Here is a 13646-nt window from a genome sequence, read left to right as displayed (position 1 = left end):
GTTGCATGCGTCGTTTTCCACTTCAAGGGAGAGAGGGGGAGAGAGAGAGATATTCAGAATTCACCTTTTACGTGCTCTACACGCACGCTAGTCCTGGCGCTTATAGCAGGGCAGAGAACACACGCTTACAAGTGGCCCTGAAGTCCACAGAACCAGCTCACAGACAGCTGGGCCCTTCGTCGCTCGGCTATCGACCTGCTGGTTCATCGTGGCAGGTGACCATCACAGTAGACGATGGCAAGGATGTGGCATCTCTTTCCAGAAGAAAAATACAACCAAAAATTACGACTCAACTCACGACAAGGTGGTATACCAAATGTAGCATCAAAAAACAAATTTCGGTAGCAAGCAAATTATATATCAGTAATATGGTTCCTCTCGTAGCAATTCCCAAGTGACAATAGAAAACAAAAACAGAACAACCACCTTCATCATTTTCTCCACTACATTGGTGAAACTGAGCTGAGGGCACATAGGTTCGACGGTGGCAATGCATACCTTTCCTATCACAACCATATCAAATGGAAACCAATAACTAAGATGGTTATTTTCGCCGCCTTCTCCTTGTGACTTGTTGTGGGAACTTGAGGGGTGCTGGAAGTGTCATAAAAAATGGTTTAAAAGCACCTGTTGACACGGACTTGCATCCCAGCTGGTCATAATATGGTTTAAGCATCTGGCGGTTCATTTTCAAGTCCGCACATATATCCGTAGGTTCAGATCTGAAGTCATCAGCAAAAAGTGTGAGTACTAAAATGTAATTGATCAGAAGCTCGTGTTTCTCTGTCGACAAGGAAGAAGACCCTGGCTCCGTGAACATCAGCAACAGCTTGCGGTGCACCGCCTGTGGGATCATTGGTCCACGGATGGTCTGGTCTTTTTCTTTTCTTTTCTGCTTGGACATGGAGCTGTTGCGCGCCAACAAGGACAGGAGATGTGTGATATAGGATAGTATCCAAGCAAGCCTTTCCTGATCTTCACCCTACAAAACAAAACAAAAGCTAATGATTTTACATCACATGGAATAATAAGTGAAGCAACTCTTTCTAAATTAACTTTAGCACAATATTGGGCAGACAGTTAGTTTTCCATCATTAACTGCATAATATTGGGCAGCATAACTACGTAAATATCTACAAAGCAAAAACATGGAAAAGTAGCAACAATAGTGTCTTGATATCTGTCATCCAAATACAATAACAGAAAGAATGTGTGCCCCACATCACACATAAACTGCCTACGGAGTAAGGATGCATCCTAGACAGATCCACTGCAGAAAAATATCACGACAACGTAAAAATATCAGCTTTTCTCAAAAATCCTGCTCAAGTCTAGAATAAAGCTAGTTTCAAGAAGCTGGATACTACTGTGAGCATGCTGGTATTGAAACAAAACAAGGTCTTGCAACCGCCAGATAACACGAAAAGACATAGAAAACCATCACTATTTACCTGAAGTTCCTGCAACTTATTCACACGATTCGAGACAAAACTCCCATAGCCTTTCAAACCAAATTCTCCCGATTCAAAGTGTCCCACAATATCAAGAAGGTGTGGCCGTATATTTTTTGGAATGATCTCATCAAAAAGATATGCCTTTTCAGATGTATCTGCAGCAGGATCATAAGGTGGAATGTTGCGAACTTCCATTGATGCCTGACTATCAGTGGCATCTGCAGTGGTCTTGGACTCTCCAAGATCAAGGTCCAAATAAGCAGAAGGGTCATTCCTTTGTTCTTTTAGTGACTTCCACTTATTATCCTGCAAGGAATAGGAATACATATATTCAACTGAACCAAACCATGTTTGTATCCAAAACTTAAGTGTTAAGCATGTCAGAGGACACTGTTAAGATGGGAGAAGAGGAGAAGAAGAAAAATAATCCTGTAACATCATGAAAATGGCTGCGACCTATTTAAAATGGAAAATGTTAAGTTCACACATGTAACAAGTCTGTGGAAGCTTATTTTTACTTTAAAAACCAGTTACATACATATACAAGAAAGTATTTTCTTGTCACACTAAAAAGAGAGAGGAAAAGCCAAGTTTATCTAAATGCACAAAACTATTGTAGCAAGAGGTATATTATTTTCATGACAGTTCATGCTAAATATTTTCCATCATTACAACAAGAAAAAAACAGTGACACCTTACATTCATGACCATTATGTTCTACTCCCTCCGTCCCAAAATAAGTGACACTTATTTTGGGACACTTATTTTGGGACGGAGGGAGTACTACCGTACAAAATTCACCGCTCAGGCTCACAGCATGAAATAAAATAATAATTACAAAAAAACAAATATAGTCAACAGCAAAGACAGTAGACCCTGTACCACAAACATACCTTATCCTTATCTTTCTTGGTCCCATAAGCCTGGGTAAGATCTTGTCTGTTCAATTCAGTATCTGCTACAGAAGAACCTGCTTCCGCTGCTGACTGTTGTGAATGAGCCGGTTGCTGCACTTCAAAGTGTGGCTCTAGCCTCAAAATCTGTTTGGAAATACAAACATTCAGAATAACGCTACATATCCTCCAATCACAAATGCTAATCTTATTCGAACTAAATAAACCTCAGATACATTCAATGTAAACCATTATAATGGTCATACTGAGAAAGAAAATCCCCTTGCAGCAGTTCAGATACCATCTCACCAACCACAGGAACTCGGAGCAGGCACATCTGCTCACAAAATCTTAAATTATGCTAGCGATGTTACAGAATCACCCAGTTGCAGCATTTATTTTGAATTAAGGAGGTTAACCATAAAACCAATTACAGATTAGCGCAGTTCCAATGCCCACCCGAAATCTCTTGTTCCTTTGAGCAAGCATGTCAGTTCTTAGGACAAGAATTGATTTATAAACGGACTAGAACTGCTTATAAATATAAATGGGATCATAACATTTCACGTCAACTAAGAACAATACTACTGTATGTAGAATTGCTTAAACAAGACCGAACAAACTTTGGCGCCATCGGGATGGAGATGCTCACCTTGTTGGAGGCGATGGGGACAATCTTCAGAGTGCTGGTGGCCTTGTCGAGGACGCCGAGGGCGTAGCCGCAGAGCTGCGGCGCAGCGGCCTCGCCGGCGTAGCTCCGGCCGACGAAGTCGGGGCCTCCACCAGGGGCGCGGACCACTAGCTCGACGCGGTTATGGTGCTTCTCGTGGCGGAACAACCGCGCACGTGGGGGCTCTGCGGCCGCAAGGGGGTCGTAGCCCGTCGGAAAGTAGCCGACGACGGGGGCGGCGGCGCCAGGAAAGGAGGCATCTACAGTGACTTCGATGGCCTTGCGCTTCTTGGAGTGCCTCTTCTTCTTCTTGGAGGGGGCGGCAGGGGACGGGTCGGTTTCGTGGCTCGCCATTGGGGACGGCTCTAGGGTTTTGGAGGTCGTCCAGTGCTAGGGTTTTTTCGCTTAAGGCTGAGAGGAAGAATGGATGTTTGCACGAAAGTCCTCCACAACCACAACATTGCGTTTCATTTAAGCTATTATCTCAATCCAGTACCTGGGTATATTAGGCCAAGTCGTGGTTCGGCCGCGTCCCTTCTTCGAAGCTAAGGGACGCAAAACACGGTCCAACACGCGAAGCAAACAAATAAATGTTTTTTTTCTTTCGGTTTTGATTCATTTTCGATTCAAATTTAAACCGTATTTTGCATTGAGGCGGGTCGATTCCTGCAGGAGCACTTCTTTTTTGAGGGATTCCTGCAGGAGCACCTATGTGCCGCTTACTGCGGCAACCAGTCGGGGCGCCCCCCGACTTGGCGGCCCACACAAACCGCGAGCGGTGTAAAAATGAAAGAAAAACATGAAGCTTCAGCAAAGAATCAATCTTACGACTGTTCACTTCTAGAGCAAGGTAAGTAACCACTACGCCTGATTGATGCTTATGGTGATATGGCAATGCGAGTACTATAGAACTAGTCACATCACCAGATCCGGTTATTTTTTCTTTTCTGGACTTTTTTTTTGTAATTTCTGAATATTTTTCTTAAATGTAAGAACGTTTTTACGAACACACACGAGTTTTAAATTTAGTTAGCATTTTTTGAATATGTAATCAAATTTAAAAAAAGGAACAATTTTGAAGTTGTGGACAAATATTGAAAAACAGAAACATTCTTAAAAATTACGATCAGTTTTGATAAAAACATACAAGTTTTTTGAAATTTTGAACAATAATTTGAATTGTTGAAAAAAACTAAAGACAGGAACATATTTTGAATTTGTGACCAGATCCTGAAAAAGTATGAACATTTTGTTAAATTCTGAACAAAAATTCACAATCATGAACAAATTTTGACAAAATGCGAACATTTTTTGAATTTGCGAACACTTTTCAAAAAGAGGAGCATTTTTTAATTTGTGAACAAATTCTGAGAACAGGACATTTTTTAATTTGTGTTTTTCTAAAACGGGAACATTTTTTTAGAATGATGAAATTTTTTTTAAAGATGTGATTTTTTTTAAAAGAAAAATGTACCAGACAAAATTTGAAAAACGATCATTTTTTGAAAATTGCAAACAAAGAAACTTGAACAATTTTTGAAACATTCCAAAAAATGTTCTAGAATCTGAAATTTGTTCAAAAATTCAGAAAAATGGTCTATATTTTGAAAACGTGTGTACATATTTTGAATTTCTGAACATTTTCATAGACAAGAAGATTGTTTTGCCTATGCGAACAAAAAATTTGAAACTGTAGAAAATGTTTTCAAAAAACATGAAACTTTTTTGAATTTTCGAACAAATATTTGAAAATGGAACATTTCATGAAATTATGAACATTTTTTGAAACAAAGCAAACAAATATTGCAAGTTATGAACAAAATTTGAAAACAGAACACTTTTTGTAAAAATGAACAAAATTTGTAAAATGTGAACATTTTTTGAAAAAGAAAAAGCAATCCAAGAAAGAAAAATGAAAACGAAAAGAAAAGAAAATCGGAGAAAAAACAAAAAAGAAATAAGTAAAGAAAATAAACAGAAAAAGGAAACAAGGAGAGAAAAGGGGAAAAAAGAAAACAAAAAGATAAACAAAAAAGAAAGAAATCCGGCTCAGAAGGTTCCCAAAACAGTAAAAAACCGGCTGGGAACCTCTGGAAGGTTCGCAAAACGGGAACGCTGAAAGGGCGTAAACAGGCCGGCCCAATAGGACCTATCAGATCGACCCGCCTGTGCGAATCTGCGATTTCTTGCTGCAGAGAGCGGCAAATAGGATTCGAACCTACGATATCCTCCCCGACAGCTGGCTGGTGCAACCACCCCGCCAACAAGCGCAGTCGTGCTAACATTCTAACATATTCGTATTTTATTCAATCCTTTTTCGTTTTTCGTTTTTTGTTTTTCGTTTTTCGTTTTTCTTTTTTCTTTTTTCTTTTTTGGTTTCTGTTTTTTCTTTTTCCTTGACCGTTGGATTGTCACCAAATACGTGATTTTTTTTTGAATTCGCTGAAAACTTTTTCAAATGATGTTTTTTTTTTCAAAATCCATGATTTTTTAAATTTCGATGAACTTTTTTAAATTGGGTAAAGTTTTTTCCAATTTTGATGAACATTTTTTAAAAAATCGATGAACTCTGTTCAAAATCGACGAACTTTTTTCAGAATCTATGAACTTTTTTTCAAATCTGATGAATTTATTTCAAAATCGATGAACTTTTTTCAAAAACCTATGAACATTTTTTAAAGAGATGAACTTTTTTTTTCAAATTGATGACTTTTTCTTAACAACTGTAAGCCTGTTTTTATTTCATAATTTAATTTTGTAAGAAATAGAAAAACTGGGTGGTTTTTCAGCAAAAAAAGGGAAAAAAAAACTAGCTACTAGCAAGCGTTCGAGGGAGCGACGGATCTAGCGATCGAACTCAGCGACCTTTTTCGTTTCCCCGGGTGAGCGAGCGCGCTCGTGGGCCGGCCCATGCCAGCGACAGTGCTAGCACCTATAGCCCTGACTCGGGGCTCTTCTCGAGGCATATAGTGCGCGGACGGGCGGGATGCACGCCGTTGTCCTCCCCTGACCCACCCGTCGGTGACACAGACGCCCTTTTTCTCTTTTCTTGCCCCTCCCCCGCCCCTCCTCCCGTTATCGTCACCGCCACCCTCGGCGGCCATTTCTCGAGCGCTTTTCCTCACTTTCCTGCTAGGCTGACACAACACTATGAGATCCAGTGTGTCGTCAAACATTTTTCGTATTTAGACTGAATCAATTATGAAAGATGGAGATAATTTAATTACAGACATAGTTAGTCATGTCCAGAATTGTGTTATGGCTCGACAGCAAAAACAGGCAGTGGACTCGAATAAATTACATAGAGAGAAAGATGGAAGAATACGCATGATTTGTGGGCCAGAGATTATCGAGTCAAATCTATAATATCTAAATAGTTCATCCCCATTATCCTAATTGTCTTGACATGCAGTCTATCCACATCATCCAACATGCCCCACAAATACCACATATGAAAAAGTCCAACAATTCAGTTTTTTTTTTGCATTCTCTAATGCGCCAGTTTTATTTTTTGAGGGGTTAATGCACCCGTTTTTTATTTTAGAAATGCGCCAGTTAATTGCTTCTGGGCACGCTCGTACCTTTTTCCCGGAAGGCTGGCCCATCACAACGCTCGCTGGGCCTCCTCCTTTTCAGCCGAAGCGTTTTCTATTCTGAAGAAAAAACACAACAACGTCTTTTCTCCAGACGATTCCCCTCGTCGCAGCGGCGCCGTTTCAAGTCTTTTCCTTGGTGGTCAGCCTCGCTACCTACTATCTTCTCCACAACTGCATCTCTCCCTCTTCACCTTCTCTGGCCTAAATTAAATTCCACTACTCTCATCATCATACATAAACAGGCGTATTTATTCTTCCTGCTCATGCAAGCGTAACTGATGCAGTTCTTTCCCCCTTTAATCTGTCGAGCTACTTGCGCACCTGGTTGACAGTCGTCGGGTTTTGCCTTGGACTAGATCATTTAAGGCGCGCGTTGCTGCGCCCGTCTATTAGATACTTGACATTTGAAGACATGAAACATATATGTTAAATTTGCACAAACATATTCGTATATTTGTGAACATAGAAGAGTTTATTTTGAATTGACATATTTTGATGAATTACAACAAAAATATTTACTACTATTTTAATCAATTTGTAACAAATCTAAAACAAATTTGTGACTTCAAACTGCATAAAAGTTAGAACTAACAAGTTTGTTTATGCATAGATACAAAAGCAAGAAAAACATGCAACAATAATATTGCCAATAGCTACAGCACCCTCAGCATAAACCTTGTCCTTGAGCATAGATAACAAGGGAAGAAACTACTATGTCAAAAGTCCAATAGTGACAAGAATGAATATAAGAAACATATATTTAGGCAACGGATTAATAACCAACTTTGGCAGGTATGAAGGAAAGTCTCTCAAGGCAGCAACCAAACAGGTTCTAATAAAAATAAAGAAATATCAATTTTCCATAAGACAACATCTGAACATGATTATCTACAATGCTCTAGAAAGATGCTAATTACAAATTTCACTTGGATCACCGCCTATGGAAATATGTCAGTCACGAAAACTCAAAAGGCCTAAGCAATTGACCTATACGGCGAATAACAAGAAAAAATGGAAAGAACAAAGATGTCGAAATAACAGAGGAAGAAAGGGAAAATGGAAGATATGATGAGTGTCGTGTTGTGTAGAAGGTCAGCTCCACAGGGGCTCTCTACTCAGATCCTTGTTGACCTATGGATACACGGTCTCAATGCAGCAAATATACATCCATTTCTATCAAGCTCCAATGAAGAATACTGCATTCTCAGATAGAAAAGGCTCATCAACAGTCTAGGTCGACAAAGCCTATCAAGAAATATCATACATCAATAGCTGGAACTTGAAGATGATAAAAACTAAATTGATCACTCACATGTGTCAAAAGAAACATTTGTGGGTGCCACTTTGAAGTGCAAATAAATTGATTCCAAAATAGATCAGAGTTTGAGAGCTGTCCAAGCATTCTATTATGGTACTTAAAATCAGAAGTACAAAAACATAGGCTCCCAAATAAATACTTATGAAGATTGTAGGCATATACGGTAATTTTGATCAAGATGTTCTATGAGAAACGTGGAAATGAAACTGATTAACCATTTATGAAAACAGGGAGGTTATGGAACAACCATAAAAAAAATTGTCACATAGAACGATGCAAGTTCAAACTTGAAGAAGCAACTTCTCTGTGGAACAACAGAAGAAATATTAGAACAAATTTCATCAATGCGGACCATCAAAGCATCTTTACGTAATGATGATGAAGGAGTTTAAGCTTTGATAAGACAGAATATAACCAATGGCATTTTAAAGTAATTGTATTTCTGATCCATGGGTGACCTAAAGAACATATGTGATACTAGTAACGACATTAGTTTAAGCTAGATCCATATAGACAGATTGAAACTCATTTCAAGTTTGTGTTGCAGGCATCCTTCTATGTGAATCTTTATATAGAAAGCATTTAACAAAATCCTCTGCTTCTGCCAAAGGACAATGTTATTCCTTAGGGTGCCAGATTCCGCATATGCGCAAAGAAGATGCTGCCACATTCTCAAAAAAAAAGATGCTGCCACAAAGGAGGATATGTACGGTGACATATATACTCCAGGCATTAGCTTCTGTGATAGCATCTATGAGGAAATTCAGGAGCAACATAATAAAGTGCTAACATAATAAGTACTTCCAACCATATTATTTAGGCTCTAATATGCATAGAGCATTAAAACGTACGAACAAACATGCCATGTCAACAACATAGAGAACCAAAAATCGACCAGTACTACTCATGAACCAAGTTGTACAAGTACACTAATAAATCCATGACAAATGTAATTAGCTAAGGATCTAACAGAAGCTAACAAGCTTATTGAAGTTACCTAACAGAGGCGCACTGAAATAGAAACGCCGGCACAAAAGCAAGGCTATCCCCTTGATTCGAAACCGAGGAAAGCGTGCGCTCGACCTCCTGGCCTGGGCAAAGCAGAGACACAGTGTCACCCTCATTTCCCCACCCTCTATGTGAATCTTCTATCACACCGGTGGCAATTGTCGAAGCCTCTCAAATCCGGTCACAAATCGAAGGTAAAAGTCAAGATACTAAAAAGTAGTATCTTGGTCTGGATCATGATTGACCATATGCTTAGAATATTACCTGTTCCTTATGCAAAAGGTTCGCTACATTTTCATGATCCCCGTCCTCTATCCACCTTTGGCTTCATTGTGGCCAAGTTCTTCTCACCATGATCCATCTTGCACCTCTTGGCATCGATTTTTAATTTTGCTTCCTTACCTGAAATCAGAATGGATGACGCCTGATCAGTATCAATGTTACACGATTGTGACCCGTCACGATTATTTCAAAAAAATTGAAGCTCACCTGATCTATGGCACTTGTGGAAGGGTCCTTGATTTTGCTTTTCATCTGCAGAAAAACAAACAGGTAAAGTGTGATCTTTACTTCTTTAGATAGGTATAAATTTGGCGTATCAAATGCATTTACATGAATGGATGAATGCTATAAATAAGAATGAGCATGTGGTTCATTGATGATATAGGTACAATACATCTTAGGTAGCAGCAACAAAGATGACCTCTTCTAAATAAAGAAAGTAGGACTCATGATTTCACCTTGTATGGCTTTGTTCTCTAGATCAAAATGCACCAGCCTTCCAAGTATCCTTTTCATTTTGAAAGGGCATAACTTCCAGTTAGAGCATCAAGAAGCCATCCTGCAGCCAGGACACATTAAGAAAATTTCAGGCCTTCTTGCAGTCAGTACACATTACGAAATTTCCTATATGGTGCACAACAGATTACAAAATCTCTTCGATGCATTGACTAACTACTCTAAAAAGCAAAATCTAACAATCGAATTGTCATATTAAGTGCGACCATATTTCTAACTAACATGATCAGATATCCACCATTATCAACAACAGATTACAAAATCTTTTTGATGCATTGACTAACTAATCTAAAAATAAAAATCTAACAATCGAATTGTCATATTAAGTGTGACAATATTTCTAACTAACATGATCTGTACATGAGTTTCCAAAGTAATCAATAAAATCCAATCTGAGCTTAAGTCTCAAATCCAACAGTGATGTGGTGGTGAAGCGGATTCGATGTGATGGATCCAACCGTCCAAGGGGGGCTTCGAGGGGCACCGCCCAGCTTGTGTGTGGCATGAAGAACAGGAGGTGGTGGTCGTCGTGGCGGCACAAGGAATCTGGGACGCGAAGGGGAGGGAAGAAGCCGAACTCCCCGGCTTAAGCGCCAAGACGGCGGCGGCGCACCACATGTTCGCCGGTCGGTAGAGAGAAGGAGAGATCGGGGAGGAGGAGAGAGCCCAGGTCGCATGCGCCTCACTCCGTCCTCTCCGTGAGAGCGTAAGGGGGGCGGCGACAGGGATAACCAGATGCGTGCCGGCGGCGCCGCCGAAATTGTATACTCCTCCCTTCCCGCAACTGAAATTTCGACGGCGCATGATGGGGCACACATCGTACGAGACAGGCAGAGAGACGCGAGGTAGGGGAGGGGATGGGAGGGGGCGGCTTCGCTGCATTTTTTTTCTCGAGGAGTCCTCGGCTGTTCGCTTCCGGCCCAGGAAGGCCTTCGTGCGGGCGAGGGCCCAATCAACCACCGCGCTCCAATTTTGCCACGGGAGCAGCTGCCCCGTTCAGTCGCGGGAAGTGTGGCGTAAGAGTTATATCGGACGGCCGAAAACATCTAAAAGTGAAGATCTGATGGCTGTGAATGCTAATGGTCTGAGAGAGCTCTAAAGGTGCACAGTTATAATGTATCTAAATAATCGACGATACCCACCGCATGCTGATGCCCAGTGTGTTGGCCGGTACACATCTGCACTCTAGATGTGTCGTTTCCTCCGTATCTGAATCCCCACGCGACATCCTCATCGTGCCTATAGGTTCGGTTCTTAAATCTAGAAATTTAAATTTGATATCTTAATTGGTGTATAGAATTTGTTTCTAAGGCGATGAAGAAGCTTACTTCGATCTGGCTAGGTGTTATTACATCTACATATGGAGGAATAGAGGGCATTATGCTGATATGGATGCAAGTTTTACCTGTAAACCGAAGATGGACACAAATTTAGCAATATAGATATAGGACAAATCACTGTGTTAAATATAAAGTAAATTTGTTATTAGAGATATATGCTTTAGCACCTTTAGATTTGATTAATAAAATTTGTTCAATCATCCAAGAAGTTACGAAGTTGCTGTTCATAGTTTGTTTAAAAACTGAACATTTCTTTTCCTGCAGTTTGTTCTTGCAATAAATAGCCAGATGTAGGAAGCATCCAAGGCACGGTTACATCTGCATCCTCCACGACGTCTGAAACCTGTTATGATCCTTTTTGTTCAAGGTTCTCGCTGATTTGTCGTTTTCAATATCGCTGATTTGTCATTTCTAATCTTCCTGAACTTGGCATGTTGATCATGTTTTGCCTTGCTTGCTTGAGTATGTTCACAGAGAGTCAGTGTTCGTATTATGAATCCCATCTCTAGCTAGCATACTAACTTCAACTATAAAATATTTTTAGGCACCTCAAAGCAAGGACCTGTTATCCCTTCCAGGTTGCAGACATACAAGTAGTGAGTGGTTTGTTGTTATCCTTTGGATTATAGTTCAATAACTACCTCAGATATTTTTAATGAACACTACTTTATAATCCATGTATCCTTAGCCAAGGGATCTCACAAGATAGTACATGCCAGTCAGTGTAGCTGCCTCTGATGATACAGAAAAAGATTCAAACAAGATACTACTCATAGATCTGCATACTTACTTAATTCCTCAATGTATGTTTTAACATAAAAATTTCTTTCAAAGAACTTGGTAAAAGAACATTTTTTTTTACTGAAGATGCTAGCAACAAATGGCAAATGTATGAACACTTCAACACCCTGCAATGTACTCAGAACAATGGATACGTACAAGTCACTGTAACTGACAAAAAATCAACATCCTGCCAGGCAAATCTCTCTCTTTCATACATTTATAACAAAAAGATAAATATGTATTCTATTTTAAAGTGTTTTCTTCTAAATATTTTAACCAGTACGCTTACATGGTTTAAGATTAGCTAGCCTCTTTATCAAGTGCCATCTCTAAGAGTGTTTAGGCCAATCGGTACACAAGACACATACTGTCTTTGAATTAAAATAAACTGAAATAATGGCACTTGAAATAGAGATACGTACCGTAGTGCTTTCATGTTGATTCAAGGGAATATTGATGTCAGCTATTACTACCAGACATGTATCACAATGTTACATGTCTTTATGCAGCACTACAAACAATACCAACGCGTGAAACATTTCAGGACAGGCAGAGTAATGCCAAAAGAAAAAGAAATATCTATCAAGGTATTATGCATCACATAAATCTAATAGATATAACCAACTCTTCAGAATGGATGAACTAACTATAAAATCCACTTCATACCTTCCTAACAATGCTACAAATTTTACACCATGTAGGGCAACATTAGGCTAAGCTATAATGAAGATACGTGTTCTAGCTCCTTCCTTACCCTATATAGTATCAATAATCATTGCCTTGATCGCCACCTATTATAACTATAAGAAGTATTCTTATACTTCTAGATGTTTTTCAGCGGTACAAGACTACAAATATATCTTCATATTGGACAACATATAGACAGTGAGACATATGTTGGTCTTTTGACGTAACCTTAATGTATATTGCAAGATTCGCGGAATGTGCAACTCAAATGTACATCTTTGTTATTTTAATTTGGATTCTAACCTTCCTTAGAAAATTCATTAAAAATTCCCGCAGCAATGTACTGGGCGTTATCTAGTAGAAACAAATGTATTGTGCCTGCTAGACGTCAAGATCAGAAGAAAAATACATCTGCCAAGAGAAAAATGTGGTGCAATGTTAAATCAAAAGTTTTGTACGCACCATGCAGCTGCATGTTAAATCAAGAGTTCTAATTAGGTTAACATGTAAAGAGAGGAGTCTGTACATGCATGCGTTCAACAATCAGTTGATTAGCCAGGAGGAGCCATGGCCGGCTAATATAACTCCCAACTTTTGTACTCCTTCATGTATAGTTTTTGTAGTTTCAATTCCAACCGTAATTAGTACTTGATTATTAGCCCTAGTTGGTACGTGTGTTGCAAGAAGTCTAGGAGTGCATGACTTTTCATCATCTATTACCACTATAAAAGGAAGAGAGGGGGCAAGGAAGAGAGAGGGCAAATCCAAACAATCAGATCAATCCATCTAAGAGACCTAATGGTTCTAGTCTCCGATGTTTAACGCTACAATCCACAGAATTAAGCCAGCAATCTATCGATCATTAACCCTGCCCGTCGTTCGGAAAACAAAACCACTGCACACCACGACCGCACTACTTTCGCCCACTCCTCCTCCTCCCAACTGACGCCATAGTATAGGGGTGACAAGGTCCTCCCGAACTCTCGAAAACTCAAAAAACCTGGCCGGCCCACCCCCTCCCGCACCACCTCTGTCGACCACCTCCCACCGACGGCCACCGCCCCCAGCGTGTCACCCGCCGCTGACACCCCTCCCTCCG

General features: G+C 39.9%; 1 protein-coding gene and 1 long non-coding RNA gene across 5 annotated transcripts; both read right to left on the bottom strand.

The window, feature by feature from the left end:
• Nucleotides 1-317: 317 nt before the first annotated feature.
• LOC119285882 (DNA-directed RNA polymerase I subunit rpa49-like) lies at nt 318-3474 on the bottom strand. Its single transcript, XM_037565200.1, has 4 exons — nt 3000-3474; nt 2348-2494; nt 1452-1760; nt 318-982 (listed from the first exon to the last, which is right to left on the bottom strand). The coding sequence occupies exons 1-4, from the start codon at nt 3369-3371 to the stop codon at nt 545-547; spliced, it is 1266 nt and encodes a 421-aa protein (XP_037421097.1). The 5' UTR covers nt 3372-3474; the 3' UTR covers nt 318-544.
• A 3981-nt stretch (nt 3475-7455) lies between these two features.
• Nucleotides 7456-10604, bottom strand: LOC119285879. Of its 4 annotated transcripts, none has more exons than XR_005139940.1 (5): nt 9680-10604; nt 9429-9473; nt 9204-9341; nt 8929-9022; nt 7456-7858 (listed from the first exon to the last, which is right to left on the bottom strand). It is a non-coding gene; the product is annotated as an uncharacterized LOC119285879 (long non-coding RNA). The 4 variants fall into 4 exon arrangements; XR_005139941.1 differs by having other exon boundaries at nt 7456-9022; nt 9680-9780; nt 10154-10604; XR_005139939.1 differs by having other exon boundaries at nt 7456-9022; nt 9680-9780; nt 10196-10604.
• Nucleotides 10605-13646: the final 3042 nt, after the last annotated feature.

Source organism: Triticum dicoccoides, chromosome 4A, assembly GCF_002162155.2.
Source record: "Triticum dicoccoides isolate Atlit2015 ecotype Zavitan chromosome 4A, WEW_v2.0, whole genome shotgun sequence".
In the NCBI taxonomy this organism is placed as follows: domain Eukaryota; kingdom Viridiplantae; phylum Streptophyta; class Magnoliopsida; order Poales; family Poaceae; genus Triticum; species Triticum dicoccoides.
Note: the sequence above shows the minus strand (reverse complement) of the source record. Positions and strands in the feature narration are given on the sequence as shown.